At 39.7% G+C, this 16,229-nt stretch overlaps 2 protein-coding genes across 2 annotated transcripts; one reads left to right on the top strand and one right to left on the bottom strand.

Annotated features, from left to right (window-relative positions):
- The first annotated feature begins 84 nt into the window (after window positions 1–84).
- Window positions 85–5,731, top strand: cldni (claudin i). Its single transcript, XM_056402065.1, has 3 exons — window positions 85–1,632; window positions 3,253–3,385; window positions 4,459–5,731. Exons 2-3 carry the CDS (start codon window positions 3,254–3,256, stop codon window positions 4,957–4,959), a joined length of 633 nt encoding a protein of 210 aa, XP_056258040.1. The 5' UTR covers window positions 85–1,632; window position 3,253; the 3' UTR covers window positions 4,960–5,731.
- A 163-nt stretch (window positions 5,732–5,894) lies between these two features.
- On the bottom strand, window positions 5,895–14,586 carry coro1a (coronin, actin binding protein, 1A). The gene is made up of 11 exons (XM_056402064.1): window positions 14,453–14,586; window positions 13,035–13,238; window positions 11,328–11,450; window positions 11,075–11,204; window positions 10,028–10,209; window positions 9,159–9,278; window positions 8,048–8,152; window positions 7,803–7,948; window positions 7,151–7,208; window positions 6,835–7,050; window positions 5,895–6,141 (listed from the first exon to the last, which is right to left on the bottom strand). Exons 2-11 carry the CDS (start codon window positions 13,230–13,232, stop codon window positions 6,049–6,051), a joined length of 1,371 nt encoding a protein of 456 aa, XP_056258039.1. The 5' UTR covers window positions 13,233–13,238; window positions 14,453–14,586; the 3' UTR covers window positions 5,895–6,048.
- Window positions 14,587–16,229: the final 1,643 nt, after the last annotated feature.

Raw genomic sequence — 16,229 nt, 5'->3', positions numbered from 1 at the left:
GTTAATTTTATTGGGCTTCACTGTTTCAAGCCAAAGCCACTGCCGAAGAAGTTAATTTTTAAAATATTTCACTGTATCTTGTTAATTTCTTTATCAAAAAATATGTGGGCATAGCAGATATTTGTGCTTTTTGTAATCAACAAAAAGAATATACTGTATTTCACTGTGAGGTGGTACAGACCTTTTGGTGGGAGCTCACTAATCATGTTTTTGTTTCATTGACAAACCTTACTGTAAGGTTAATTGAGCAGCAAAAGCATAAACATTTATTTTTCATTTATCAGAAGTTAAAATATGTAGATAAAGATATACAATAAATTATATATATATATATATACATATAAAGAGAAACTTGACAAAGAGGACAGCATAAAAACATTGTTACAACTAAGAATACATACAACATAACCAGACTAAATAAAAGGGCATACAGTATTTCTGCACCGACACAATTTGCTTGTTATAGGCCTACAAAAACTTTTATTTTACTACTACGATTACTAAAGTAACATTTTTGATTAATTTTATTTGTAATGGACTTCATTTTGTGTACTTTCCTTTACTTAAGCAAAAAGAAGTTCTACCGCTGGACACTAAACAAATTCTTAATGTACTTAGTGGGGTAAAATTACAAAAACACAATGCAGAAATAGCTTCCCATTGTTGCTGAGAATATGGGATAATTCAAGTCCACCCTTGCATTACACACTGCAGTTGATGTACAGCACCTATTGAAATACAGTTAACATCCATGTCTGTTTGTGTTGCACTGAGTGAAGAATTCTGTCATTTCTCTCTTTGAGCCCTGTTCCAAACTAAGATTTAAATTTGTACACATTATTCAAAACAGAATTATACAAGTATGTGTCACTCTGTCTGAATGTGTTCATCGAGTTTACAAATATTTGGTTTCCATAACATTCCTTTTCCTAATTTGTTCCATCCCATGATCCATGAAACCCTGCTCACAATCTTGTGCAAAATCCTAAACCCACTCAGTCTCGGTTTCCAAAATAAGTCTCCTTACATTCGTCATCACAGTTTCGACACAGGTAGGTGTAGGGGGGAGGGTGCTCCAGGGGATGTGCAGGTACAGAGGCGGAGGTGGGATTTATTTGTTTAGACTGAGTGCATAGAGAGAAAAATGGGAAGCTATCCAGATGATTAAGTTTTCTTTTTCTGGCAACCAGTGATGGATACAACCAAAATGATTCACTCAGGATCCATATCATCATTATCATCAGGGTAATCACAACAATAACCACACATAACTGTATGGTTTCACCAAAGTGATGCTAAGACATTACAGCTTCTTTTTTTCCGAGAGACTCTGAGGTATATCACTGAGGCAGGTTTAAGGTGGAAAAAGAGGGGGAAACATATATGACATACATGTATAGGACAAGTCCAGTCTGGTCCTGAGGTCCTTCCCTCCTGTGTACTCCCCTACTGGAGCTCAGCCCCACCCCACACCTCACATTCCTCTACAAATACCCACTCTTCTTACACATAGCACATCAGAAAACAACATCTTCAAAACAACATATAGGCAGGAACGAAGAAAGAACCTCGAGAAACACTGCACCTAATTTTTCAATTTTCAAATCAGGGACAGAGGACACAGAATAAAAGGTAAGCCCCCTTTTTATCCACTTTTTATTCAAATGGACAGGCTGAGCTCTGAGAAGAGATATGATTCTACAAAAGCTTGAAATGACAGAGGATGAAAGGATTGGTCGAGGATTAGTTGAATACCTTTTATGGGCACCAGCAAAAATAATAAAAAGTACAAATAAACAGATATGAGGGTGAAAAAGGAAATAAAAAAGTTTTTTTTAAGGGTGGTTTTCATAGGACTTAACATGCATCACCTAATTAAAAAAAAAATATTTAAAGTAAAACTATCAGTAATGTTGAGGATAAAATGACAACGTCTGATTTTAAATCCAGTGACCCACATCACATTAGATTTCAGTATTTAATCTGCTCTGGAAGTTTGTGATCTGGGGCGGGTCACATATGCTTAAAGTAAGATATTTTTGTCCCTGTCTAAATCCAGCACAAGTTTACCCTGCTGTTCCAACCATGTCTGGGTTATTAGCTCTTCTTTGTAATTTCACAGGATCTGAAATGTAAGAAACTGGGTTTTTATTTGGTTGATATTTATAAAGAAATAAAATTAATGGAACAAAATGTGCCCTGCTGGGTGTTTTCAGGTGGTAAAAGATTATTTGGACTGTCTGTATGTTTGAAGAACAAAGAGAGGGAATTTGCTGCAGAGAAGAATATTATTCGATGCATAAAAAATCAACACAAACTTTTTTGTTTAGTTTGGAACTCATTGTTTGCTTTTTCCCCCCTGGTACTTGAATTTATAAGTCAAATTTTCTTTGATGTTTTATAATTGTATTTGCTTATTTTTGGTTTAATGTTTCCAGTATGAAAACATAACATCTGGCAAAAAAACAACTGCAATTAAACTATTAAAACATTTAATTAATTAAAGGTCCTCTGACTTGATCAAAAGTATTTCCTTAAAATGCATCACTCTTCATGCTAAGAAGTTTTATTCTCCTCAGAGTTCTTTCTAGGTTTTTTTTTACTTAAACTTGTATTTTTAGTCTATGTGAAGATGAATCATAAAATAAATGAGTAAGGCAGTGACTTTCGAAGTAAGGAGATGTGAGGGACTGGTTCAGCCAGTCCTGGGTGGAGATCCAGGAGGCTCGGGCCTGTCAGGACAGGAATTTGTTTAAAAAATGTAGCCTTAAGAGACGTTATCCTGTGAAGGCCTGTGTATTTGTGTATATGTTCAGCTATGTGATTACAAAAAAAAAAAAGCCCAGTAACAACAGTAACACTGCAGTAACAGCAGATAAATGCCTCTTTCATCCTGGATCAATGGAAGAGATTCAACAACTCCTCCTCTGTAACCAGAAGAGGGAGTGCTACAAGAATTAAAAAAAAAAAAGACTTAGTTAAACAAATATGAGTAGTGTAGCAAAAACACATAAACATCTTGGGATCTTGGGAGAGGCAATTAAAAAGAGATCCACCCTCCTCAGATGGCGGGCTGAGGCCGCACCAGATGTTGAAAGAAAAAGGCACAAAGAATAAAAAGTAAGAGGATGATTCAGATTAAAAACAACAGAAAACATACGGACTGGAGAGAGCACTGGAAAGTAAAAATAAAAGCCCTAATTATCTCCCTCGTACCTCTGTTTTTTTTTCTCTCCATCTTGTCTGTTGCAGAATGGGATCTTCTGCAGTTCAGATTACATGTGTGGCCATCGGGGTCCTCGGCCTGGTCGGGGCCATCGTCTGCTGTGTTGTCCCTCGCTGGAAAGTCTCCTCTTTCACAGGATCAAACATTGTGATCGCACAGGTAAAGAAAAACATTGAACAACCTCTTGTTATGGATGGTAATGGACTGCAGGAAACACTTTGTATTTCTTCGAAAGTAAAGTATATTTATCCTCATCACCAAATTTTAAAACACAAGACTGTAACCTCCTTCAACTGAATGGGAGGTGTTTTAATACAGGGACTCACAGTACAACACATCTATGATGTAAGAAATGCTTACATTAGTGAACACATCTGATGAGCCTAGGTAGTTAATTAAGTTCATTATATTGTACTGAATAGGCAAATATATTTAATTCATGTATGAAAAACTACATATATGGCCTTTAATTCTTTATAATGGTCATCAACCACAGTCTGTACAGTTTAACCTCTTATTTGCTCTTTTACAAAAATTCAGTACGACAGGTTTTGGTGATTTTCTTATGGTTTTCAATTCAATAAGAGCCGCCACACTGAATGTATTAATATTGCATGAAGACCTGGTGAAAGTGTACAAGCATTATTGAAGTATCCAGGATATTTGCATAAGTGAAAGTAGTAATATATATAAAGATATTCCTGCATTGTGTCACTTAAGTAAAATTTCACAAGTATTATTAGCAAAATGTAGTTAAAGTATGAAAAGTAATAGCAGTCACAGTCCCCCTGTGAGTGTCATACTATGTATTGTCATTAGATTATTATCACTGATCCATTATTGTGAAAGTGGTGTTTTACTGTTGTAGTTGGTTGAGGTGGAGCTGATTTTAACTATTAAATATACTGGTGGGAAGTTTAGCTATGACATCATATTTTATAAGCTCATTGGTGACTCTGACTTTATACAGTGGTGTAGAAGTATACGGTATCATTTAATGGAAATACAGAAGTACAAGTTACATTGCACCATTGGACATGGATTTATATGATATGATTGACAATGTCCTTTTTTCTGTGTGTGTCTGTGTGTGTGTGTGTGTGTGTGTGTGTGTGTGTGTGTGTGTGTGTGTGTGTGTGTGTGTGTGTGTGTGTGTGTGTGTGTGTGTGTGTGTGTGTGTGTGTGTGTGTGTGTGTGTGTGTGTGTGTGTGTGTATGTGCGTGTGTGAGCAGAGCTCTCAGGAAGGCCTGTGGATGACATGTGTGGTGCAGAGTACCGGCCAGCAGCAGTGCAAGAAATATGAATCCCTGCTGGTGCTGTCATCTGACCTGCAGGCCGCCCGTGCCATGACCATAATCAGCTGCATGTTGAGCGGCCTCAGCCTCCTCATCCTGTTCTGCGGGGCCGACTTCACCACCTGCATCCAGAATGAAGACGCCAAGCCCAAGATCAGCCTTGTGGCCGGGGTAGGCCTGCTGCTGGCCGGCCTCCTGGCGATCATCCCTGTCAGCTGGTCCGCACACATTGTCGTGCGAGACTTCAACAACCCTCTGGTGCCTGCTTCCCAGAAGAGGGAGCTGGGAGCGTGCATCTTTGTGGGCTGGGCTGCTGGCGTGCTGCTCCTTCTGGCTGGAGGTCTGCTGTGCTGCTTCAGCAGGCCCAATTCTGGCTCAGGGGGAACCGCCAAGTACTACAGCAACGGCGCCTCTGCCCCTAACAAAAACTACGTGTAGTGCCTTTATGAGAGGGACTGGAGTTTGACAGAAAGCATGGGAGGGTGATTTAGTTGGTGAAAGACTGGGAAGAAACAAAGTCGACAACACCAGGAAAAAGAAAAAGTCTCAGTAAATATCATATTCTGATGATGATAACTGGCTCCAGTTTTTTCTTTCATATTCAAAGCTATGCTAGTGTTTCTATTTTAAAGCTATTTTACTATCAAGTTCTTGGGTTATGCATAATCAAATACAGGCTGTAAATTACAGATTAAACTCACAACATTTTGTGATCTTAGAATGAAAAAGGTTTTATTTGGGTTTCTGCTTTGACATATACCACATCAACTATGGTCTCCCAGCTACAAAACAGTTGTATTCTCCCTGTTTTTCTTTTCTGATTTCAAAAAAGAACCACACAAGTAAAATCCAAGATTATGAAAATGTTAAAAACATATTTGTGAGAAGAAAATGATCTGATAAAAATGCTAAATGACCTTTATTTAGATGCACTAGTGGCTCATATTTTACATATAGTTTGGATCAACCATTCTGCCTCTGTTGTACGTTCGCATGTTTGTTTCTCTCTCATCTTTAATGTTTATATATATATACCGTCAGAAAAAGCTAACCAAAGGCCTCAGGGAGAATCTGTGTGCACTTCTCTGATGACAAACGTCCACATGACATTTCACAGCATTTTATAAAACTTTTGTTATTGCTCATTTTGTTTTGTTTCTCATTTTGTATGATGATGAGTGCAAATGATTAAAAGTTGGTCTAATTCAAATGTGTGTTTCGTGTGTTTGTTTAAAAAGAAAAAAGTCAAAAAAAAATGTATTTTTGAAATACAGAAGACTTTATTTCAAACTAAAAGCATATATTAAAACAGGATTTTTTTTAAATTGATCAAACCAAACAAACAAATTCAAGCTTCAAGCCCCCCCGCCCTCCCAAAAAAATGTTTAATAACACCTGTTGCCTTAATCCCTCCCTTTGTGTCACTGTAATCAGAAGTTAACGACAGTTTTCTCTTTCTTCGCTCCTCTGCTTCTGTCCTGACTTCTGCTTTTGTTTTATTTTTCTTGTTTATGGAACTTGTCTAGTTTAATGCTTGCTCTCCAGCTCACTCACACGCTTGGTCAGCTCCTCTACCGCTGCTTTGAGGTCCTTCACCTCCTTCCTCAAGGACTGAACCTCCTGAGAAACAGAGAGAGACAGAGTTACGATGTGACGGAGTCGGATTATTAACATGTTGCAGAATCAGTTAATGCTTAATGTGTTGTCGAGGTTGCAGTTGTGGTATTACTTTTAAAGCCAATGATACAATTGTTGGAGGATTTCCCTGAGAAAAAAACAAAACAAACTAAATTTAAAGAAACTTCCACCTATAGCGAGGTACAACAGGTTGGTGAGCCAATCAGAAGAGAGGAGGCTCTGAGCTTCTCTTCTGATTGGCTGACTGCTTTCTGAGTGACTGAATAAAAATGTAGCAGATTTCAGGTAAGCACTCAGAGACCAGATCCTGCGAGGTCGGATGGTGGGTCCAGGTGGGCGGAGCTTGGGGCATGGCTGAGAATGGAGACTGCTTTGTTGTGACATCTCAAAGTTACACAAGTCCTGACGGGCCATTTTAAGGCTTAGTCTCTGAATTACAGGCTGTGTGTGTCTTTCTCTGTGGACTGAGCACTCTGATACTTTCACAGTATTAATATCAAACCTAGACCTGCTTAATAATGTGTAAGTGGCATTTTACTGTTGCACAGTATTTGTGGTTTAATCAGTAACAGTGCACTGTATTTTATGTTTAAGCTGAAATTCAGTTGATCTTTGTAAACCTCACAAACAGTTTAAACCTAACTGTAAGATGATATTTAGTTTGAAATGACTGACCCCACTGTTGTCCTGTTGACTTCCAGCAGAGGAAGTCGTGGTCTTCAGGAGGCTCTTGTGAACTTTGAACTCCTTGGCCTTGGTGGTTGCTGCGAACCCATCCTTTAGAGAAATCAGAATAGGCTGGCCATCCTTTCCTTGGAACCACTCGTCCGCTTCAGCCGAGGGCTCAGGACCAATGGTGTCCGGGTACAGATCCTCCTGGAAGAGATCAGACTACACAGGCAGAGAAGAGTGTGTTAAAGACAGAAATGCACGAATGCCCCCAAACCCACAAACTGTGATAAAAGTACAATAGACTTTGTTAAAACATTACCTTGCGTGGCACCGTCATAACTATGGGCTCACATTTCCTCTCATGCAGTTTGTAGAACCTGGAGATAGAAATAGAAATATTTTTGTTCATATGTTCAGATTGTTTGCATCAGGCCAGTTTAAGAGGACATTTTACCATGAAGATGTTCAAAACAATAAACAAGAGTAAGAGTCTACAGCCATACCAGCAGCTCTTTGAGCTAAATGCTAAAGTCAGCATTGTAACATGCTCATAAAGACTAAATGATAACAAGCTGATGTATAGCGGCATAATATTTACCATGTTTTACCATCTCAGTTTAGTGTATTAGCATGCTAACATTGGCAAATTACCATTAAACGCAAAGTACAGCTGAGGGAGCCTAGTTTAGCCTAATTACTTTTGCAGGTTTTGGGCAAATTTGACCTGATGATGGCGCTAGATGAAATTTTTTAAAGGGGGACATGAATGTGTGTATCAAATTTCAGAGAGAAAAGTCAGGGGATCACCAAAGTTATTAGGATTCCTCCTCTGGGGACCATGACTGTCTGTAGAAACGCTCCAGATATTTCAGTCAGTACCAAAGTGGTGGTCCGACCAACTAACTGACAGACAGACATCCCTCGAGCCACACTGCTATCATGCCTCGGTTTTATAAAAGGTATGTCGCTACCTGGCGATTTCACATTTGTTGACCTCCAGGCCCCTCTTGGGCATGTATCCCATTCCCTTCTGGCTCTCCTTGCTGCTGTACATGGAGAGGTAGTGGACATAAGGAGCTTCATCTGTCACTTCAAAGTAACGGATACTGCTGTCTCCCTGCAGACGGCAAAGACATTGACAAACAAGTCAGCTGCATGTGTCCGTGTGGGTGGGACAGACAAAGAGAGAACGTTATTTCAACACACTAAAGCTAACCTTGCCGCAGAGGTAGACGACGCCAGTGTCAGGGTCAAAAAATGGCAGAAGGACGCCGCTGCTGGTGTCCAGCTCCTGCAGGGTCAGCGGCTCTCCAAAGTTCTTCTGTTAAAAGACATTCAGATACACAGAAACAGACATTTCAGTAAATCCAATGTAATACCCTCTATAACAAAAAAGGCTGGAGGTAAGCCAAGAGCATGATGCGGGATATTAGAGAGCAACACCGCCCTTAATGCTGTAATATGGCAGTTGTGAAACAGCACTGTTGTAAATACAGTGAGTAACTCCCTGGCAACACATGAGTAACAGTTTGAATGCAGCGTGCTTACTGCTGCTTCACCTGGATGTTTGAGCGTCGCTGTGCAGAACCGTGTATGTGCACAGTTCGACAGCAGAAATCTGTTTTCACATTCATCTGCTGAAGGGAGAACGTTTCACCTTAAAACTGAATTTATGAAGTGTATGCAGGAGCAGGATTTTGTCACCTCAGTGCACAAACGCAGAGCGTGCACTTTACACTTTAAGTAGGAGACGTCTTGTGTTCAGCAGGGAAACTTTTAAACAAAAATATTTCCATTCACTTTATTATTAGATTCTGAATGTTTTAATGCAGGAGTACAACTCGATGTGATTTTACAAATTCTTTACAAGGTTACTGAACTTTTTCTTTTTTTGTAGAAAAAAACATATCAGACATCAATTATTATTCACAGCAGTGTGTTGTATGTTTTCTGGGTTCTACATAAAGATACACTTTCCTGTCACACTTTGAAGTGTTTCAGGGCTCAGTTGTAAAAACAGGATGACCAAATAAGAATTTAGTGATGTTTGAATCAAAATGTGATGACAGTTGTAGTTTTGTAAAGTAAAGTTAACTCCTTCAACTTTACTTTACAAAACCACAAATCCTTCAATGTCAGGCCTGTGTGATGCGATCAGATCACACCCACACAGGCCATTGAAGGAGTTCACTTTACTCGCTGTACAGTCAGAAACAATTGTTGTAGAGATTTGGAAAACACATTTCAGGGGCTTTGAAGACAAGAGTAAGGATAATGAATCTAGTCGGTAAAACGTGACGATAAGAGAGAAAAGTCCTGACACTCACCGGATCCCACAGCGCCACCTGCCGCTCACTCATGCGACTGAAGCCGGTACTTAGGATCTTCCCGTCGGACACGAACACCGCCCTGATGGGCCTGGAGCCCTCGTGAGGCTTCTCCTTCTCCTGTTGGTGTTTTTAGGCAGAGCAGAGGGGGAGGTGTTACAGACAGAGCTATGGACTTATCATATTTCAGTTCTGCCAAGTCCAATTCACCACTACTTTTTGTTTTTTGCTCTGACGGCAGCTACTTTCAGTGTGGAAATAGAATTACTCATTATGTCCGGAAAAATAACAAAATACTATTATGTTTTACATATTAAACATTATTCAAATATATGAATAATATTCATTTTATCTTTATTATTATCATTTTGTAGAACCTATTATAAAAATAAATAATAAAAGTATTGATTATAAATTAGGTGAAAAGACTAACACATCCCTTAGCAGCAACAGAGTCCCAGTGGTGTTTTAGTTCATACTTAATTAAAAACTCACAAACGACTCACAAAATATAAACCTTGAAATGTTAAATTATTATTAGAACTGACAATAGTAGTGGATTGACAGAAAATTAATCAGAAACCATTATAATGATCATTGTTTAAGTCATTAAAATGCTAAACACTCAAAGACTCAAATAATGATACACATTTTAATAAACTGCATATTTTTGATGGTAAAACAAAAGAAAAAAAAAGAAAGAAATTGGGGGGAATTGGAAAAAGGTTTTTTTCATTATTTTCTGCCTTTTTAAACCCTAAGCCCAAATAACCCCATTATGGCAGTTAAATGTCCCTCCAGGTGACCCGCAGCGACACCGGTGACAGAGCAGAGTTACGGGGGAAGGACGGTAAGAGGAGGAAACCTACAACGATGACGGTGCCCTTGCGCGGGTCCAGCACCCGGAGCTTCTTGTCCTTGCAGGAGGTGAGGATCCTGGAGCCGTCCCTGTTCCAGCAGGCGCTGTAGATGAGGTCGGTGTGTACGGTGTCGAGCCTCACCACCGCCTCTCCACAAGCCACGTTCCACAGGATCACCACGTTATCACAGCCTGCGAGGGCACAACAGTGGCGATAGTGGTAAATGGAAAGAGGAGTAAAGGAGCTACACAGTGGGGTCATTACAGACACAGCAGAAGTCAAAATCAAATGCATTTCAGGTAAAAATTCTGCCTCATGTCAACAAGTAGAAAATTAATGAAGATTCTCAGGTTTATTTTACTTTGAGTTCATGTGGACTTTCCTGAGAAAGATTCTCTGGAACCAAGGAGTGACATGTTTTACATTTACAGTGTTTTTTGGGTCAAGCGGTGTCTTGACAGGTTTTATAGCTTTGAAAATAAGCCCCTAACATATCATTTGAAAATGATATGATTTATTGCAGATTCAATAAATCAAATGTTTAAACTGTACATTAGCTGCAGTTACAGAAAGATAATTCAATATTATTTTTTAACCTGATACTGATAACCTAATTCTGTTGTTCAAATCAAGGAGATTAAGTTTGGTTGTATGTGTATGTGCTTTTTATATGAACAATGGCAAAAATATTCTGATTAATATCAAGATGTTATTGATTTTAACCATGTTGCCCAGTCCAAGCAGCCTCAGCTGTTAGTAGCATTACTTTAGCCGGAGTCTACTGTCTAACACAGGAAGATACAGTGGTTCATGCAGTTCTGTGTATCTAAGTGTCAACAAGAGCAGTGCTAAGAGTGAAGAAGGAGGGGGTGGAGGCTCTGAGAACTTCCTGTTCAACAAAGGTGTGAGTCTCATTCAACGAAACATCTGCGAGACAATCGTACGTTCATCCCACCCTGGTTCCTCTGATACACAAACCACATTTCTGCACAGGAGTTCTCTGTAAGCTGAGGCTGTGTTTTCAGCAGGTTGATGAGGGTAAAATGTGGGTGATACCTGCACTCATCAGCACATTGTGAGCGGTGGGGTGCCAGCTCAGGATGCCAACACGTTTGGAGTGGCCTTCGAGCTTCACAACAGGATCTGTGAGAGAGGTGATCAGCCCGCCATCTGGGATCTCCCAGATCTATTGACCAACAAAGATATTGGGACAAACAATTTACATATCTTGTTACAGCACCATACTTAAGTGAAAACTGAAATGCTTCAAAGATCCAGTCATGTCTGCTGCAGTACTGAAATATTTCACCATGACGCTGCAGTCCTCAGAGCCGCTGGCGATGATGTTGTCGTTGTGAGGACAAAACTCGATGTCCAGGACCGGACCAGTGTGGCCACACACCGTGGGGTAGGACATGTCGATACGCCCTGTCTGCAAACAGAGAAACAGCAAGAAGCATGTTGAATATAACTCCTCAGAAACCAAAACTCATACATACGTTACACACAAAGGAGGCAGCTACGAAAGGTAAAGAATGAACAGAGTGATAGCTGGCAGCAAAGAAACACAACTGTGATGGATGAAGTTAAAAAACAAAACAAAACATGATGATCTAGTGTAGGTGGGAGGAAGAAGTTGATAGTCAGCTGATAAAAATTCCACAGCTATGCCTCCAATTACTCCTAATTTCTAGTAACCGGGTTAGAGAGGAGCATGGAGACAAAATCCCATGGTTCCTCTGGTTCTCCTGCGACCCGATCTGGGCACACATCACGCCTCACTCAGGGCGTCGTGACAATTATTTTTGTGCTGCATCTGTTTGATTTAAAAAAGTCTGAATAAACATTTTCTAAAACACTGTATCAACCACATCAACCAATGAGGTGAGGCAATCTTTATAGTTTACTTGATATTTATCTCCAAACAGGACTTGTTTGTCCATGTTTTCAAGGTAGATTTCTCTGCAAATGTATACACACTGTCTCTTGACTCACTGTTTCCCTTGAGAATTATATAAGACATGACAGACAAGAGCTTTTAAATCCCACATAGAATGCAATTACATACCAGCCATAATATGAAATATGATAAAAATGATCACACAATCACATTTTTGTCAGCATTTCCTAGGAGTATGTAATAATGATTCCTAATGATTTACTATAAATTTAATTAATGTGACCTGGACTCAGACAAGTGGAATGAAATGGACGGAGGGATTAACCAATGATGACTTTGCACTTTACGTGTTCATTATCAGTTGAAGAGCTTTGTGGCCATTGTAGCAGCAGCAGTGACAGCGTTTGCTGCAGATCTGATGGTGCCGACTGAAAGTCTTTAAAAAAGCAGTACAATCCACAGTCAAAGCCCAAATTTAGTTTATGCATGTGTAATGTTTCTGAAAAGCCAACAATCACATACAAAAATATTTTATAAGCTCATTACTGCCGAGGGCAGGCAAGAGAAAATGTTCAAGATCTATGTAAATGTAATTTGTATTAAATTCACAAGCCTGAGAGGACATGCAAGAAGCTTCTTTTAGGTCACATACTTTGACAAACTCAAATGTTTAGATGAACATTAACAAGGCCACAAAGTTTGCAATTTTTTCACTTTTTCAGGGCCATAAAATGCTATGAAGAAGTTGCATACCACCAACGTACTCCATAAATGAGTGCAGAATAACCTGGTTGAGGCCACATCCTGCCCTGAGAACTCCTAATATGGTGAAAACTTCTCAGCAGCAGAACAAGTGTGACGTGTAGAAAGACTCAAAGTCGGCATCAAACTTCCTTATTCAGCTGAATTTGTGATGGTGACAGGCAGCATTCAAATTTTTAAGCATGGTGTTAAAAAAAAAAAAAAAAAAAAAAAGGGCATCACACCAACTTGCATCAGAAACAATTAACACATTCAAAAATGGTATTTTGAGAAGGCAAAGGACACAAGGGGCCGAGCAGCAGAGACATTTGTCTTCTTTGTGCCAGTGTAGCTAGGGTGTTTCCTGTGACCCACCTTGCTCAGGGGCAGCACCATGAAGGCTCCCCCACCGCTGGCGTCCACAATCATGGCCACAAACTTGGGGTTAACAGAGCAGAAGTTGCTGTCCCAGGTCATCTGGGAGATTCGGATGTCATCGTAGCACTGGTCAGCTTTCGCAGCCTGGCCAAAGACGTGACGGAACTTGCTGCTCCTTACAACCTTCCTGAGCATGGTGAACTGAGAATAAAGCAAAATGAAAAGGCAGATTGGATGGGTGTTTTGGACAGGCTGCAGTAAAACCTAGGAAGAGATCTGACCAACTGTTATCATCTGAATGTACATAATAAGACTCCCTGCATCAAAAATGGTGACCTGTAGTTTCACCACTGCCCCTTTCTGTTTGTGCTATTCAATTTCATGTGGAAATAAACTGACAGACATGAAGCTGACGACACAGCTGAAAGACACGACAGAGAAAACCTTAAAAAAAAGAAAAAAAAAAGAGGAAGCTAAAGCTTTCACAACTGCTTCCTCTAGTCTGTCTGCAACTGGTACACTGTGCCCTTCTCTTTCTCTAATGTGGAACTCTGAGTTACTGAAATAATTGTGCACGTTGAAGTGTACAAGACAACACAAGACAAAAAAAACAAACAAAAAAAAAACAACGCTATTTATCATCAGTTGACTGCACATGCTGCGTGCTTAAAGAGGATGATAAATTGCGCAAAGCAGCAGTTACACCACATCCTTTAGCATGAGCAACAAACCCACTAACCTTTCTCTCATGCCTAATCTGTCATTCACACACTCGTGCTGTCACCTATTTTCCCACAGGCATGCACACGTTAAAGTTAAGTTAAAACACATACAACGAATGCATCCTTTAACAAAGCAGGACTCGAACCTGAACGAGTTATGAGATCAAATCAGTTAGAAGCTCACAAGCTGTGAAATGGACGAACAGTTGCACCATTTAGCAACAGCACCCCAAATCAAAAACATTAAATATGTTTTGCTTTACCTCCATTTGTAGATTTTACTTCCTGAAACCTGCAGCCGCGCCTAAGCTCGGACTCAGAAAGCCTACCACAGTTCTGCTGTATGTGCATCACAAGACCTCTCTGGCTGCTCTGCACCTAATTTAATAATCCTTTATAGAGTGAGCTGTAATTTTATCAGGAGCCTAAATGCATGTTAATAATCTTTCCCTATCACTGTGTCTCTGTTGTGACGGAAAACACTGCCTGGTACAAAGTAGGAAACAATTCACTAAGTTGAAACAGAGGGCCATGTGGAACATAAGGTACGAAGAATTCAAAGCACTCACATTCTGTTATCTTTACCTATTAAATAATAAACTAATCCAAGAAATATAAAATGAAATCTTCAGAGATGTTTCACCGGTGTAAATGAGCTGTGAGACAAACCACAGGCAGATGTTGCAGGCCTACCTGAGAGTCGTGTGGGGGGCGATTCAGCTCAAGGAGTTGAGGCAGTGCACCAAACACCCTGCCACCAGAATGAGAACTTCAGAGAAGACGGTATGTTAAAGTATATCACACCAAATACATGGAGGAAGTGAGAGTTTGAAATGAAGGTGGAAGTGGGAGGTGTCTGCTGTGACATTTCGGGGGTAGAAAAACTGCAGAAGGCAACATGACAAGAGCGTGGCACGAAGCTTATGAGATCTGTAGTGAGATTATAGCAAGATCAAAATGCCAGAACAATGCATATTGTGATTGTATGTAGCTCAGTCTAATGCGCCCCTGGGTGCAGGTGTCAACAAAAGAAAGCAGACTCAGGCGATTGTTGTTTAGGTGTCACCTTCTTATCAGAATCAATTCACTTCTGGCAAGTGCAGTGACCATAAAAGGGGTTGAAAAGTATTTCCGGGTCACAGAAGCTTCTTCACTGCAGAGATGCAAAGTTGAGGGCGGAGGTGCAGTTCACCCTGAAATCTGAGAGGGAAGGTTTGGATGCAGCCTGAAGAGAGAGTTGGGAAACTGCTGAGATCTGTTCATTGATTCCACCAGAATAGTTTACCTACATCAGACAGATTTATATGTTGGATATTCTTGGATCTGTTATTGTTTCACAGTATTTGTGAGGACCCTATAATCAATTTGATCCGTCCCCTGACCCTTCATCTTACTAATATTACATAAAACTAACTGACACTGACTGACATAATCCAATGCTAAACCGCATTTAAACTTTTAACATTTTTTAACAGAAACCCTACTTTGCAAACTGGGAACAAAAAATTTGAAAGATGTGGTATTAAGATGCATTATGGGAAATGTAGGTTTTTGAAGTTTAGATAATCTTGGCTTCTGCTGCATCAATTTTGGCCGTTCATGCAAAATTGAACAAGTTTATGCAAGCGGAATACTGAATTACTGGAGAGCCCCTTTTAACTTCTACACCTGAGCTATAACCTTAAACAAACCTTTGCTATCATAATAAGACTTCTTCACTTTTTACTACTTGAAGAGCTGAGGTCAAGAAGTGTCCCCACTTTGTAGGATTTTCCCTCTGTCATTGTGGGGACATTCAATCCTAATTATACATGCGCACGGACATCTATACTTGTATATACCCTCATCAACATAATGCATACCCTAGCCCAGTGTTGCCAGATTGCCAGTTGCACAAAAAGAGGCTCAAACCTGCCCAATCGTCAAAAAAGTAGCCCCCGAATCCAATGTTACATTAATGAAAAATGATCTTGACAAAGTCTTTTTGTATTTCATTAAATAAAAAAAATTAAGCATTTACAAGGCTTTTTATCATAGAGCAGACTAAATAATAATTTGGAACAAAGTTTGATATATAATGTTATTTGGCCCCGTCAGTCTCAATGGTAGCTCTATACTAATTAGAAATGAAGAAGGTCTGAATCATCACAATATAGCCAAAGTTTTTGTTGGGGAAATCCACCCAAATGGTACAAAAATTATCACAAGCTGCCAAAACCATTTTTGCTCATATAATCAGACATAGAATTGGTCCAGTTTGGGTAGTAAACTGCCCAAACTAGCTACACTGCCCAAGCCCCTAGTCACAACTACATGCCTAACCTTTACAATAACTCTAACTAACCTGACCCCAAGTCTAAATATTCAAACAGCCTTTTGAAGATCTGAGAACCAGCCAAAATGTCCTCACTTTCCAGTTCTAAAAATCAACCTGTTCCTCACAAAGAAGAACAAAAACACACACACACAC

Source organism: Seriola aureovittata, chromosome 17, assembly GCF_021018895.1.
Source record: "Seriola aureovittata isolate HTS-2021-v1 ecotype China chromosome 17, ASM2101889v1, whole genome shotgun sequence".
NCBI lineage: Eukaryota > Metazoa > Chordata > Actinopteri > Carangiformes > Carangidae > Seriola > Seriola aureovittata.
Note: the sequence above shows the minus strand (reverse complement) of the source record. Positions and strands in the feature narration are given on the sequence as shown.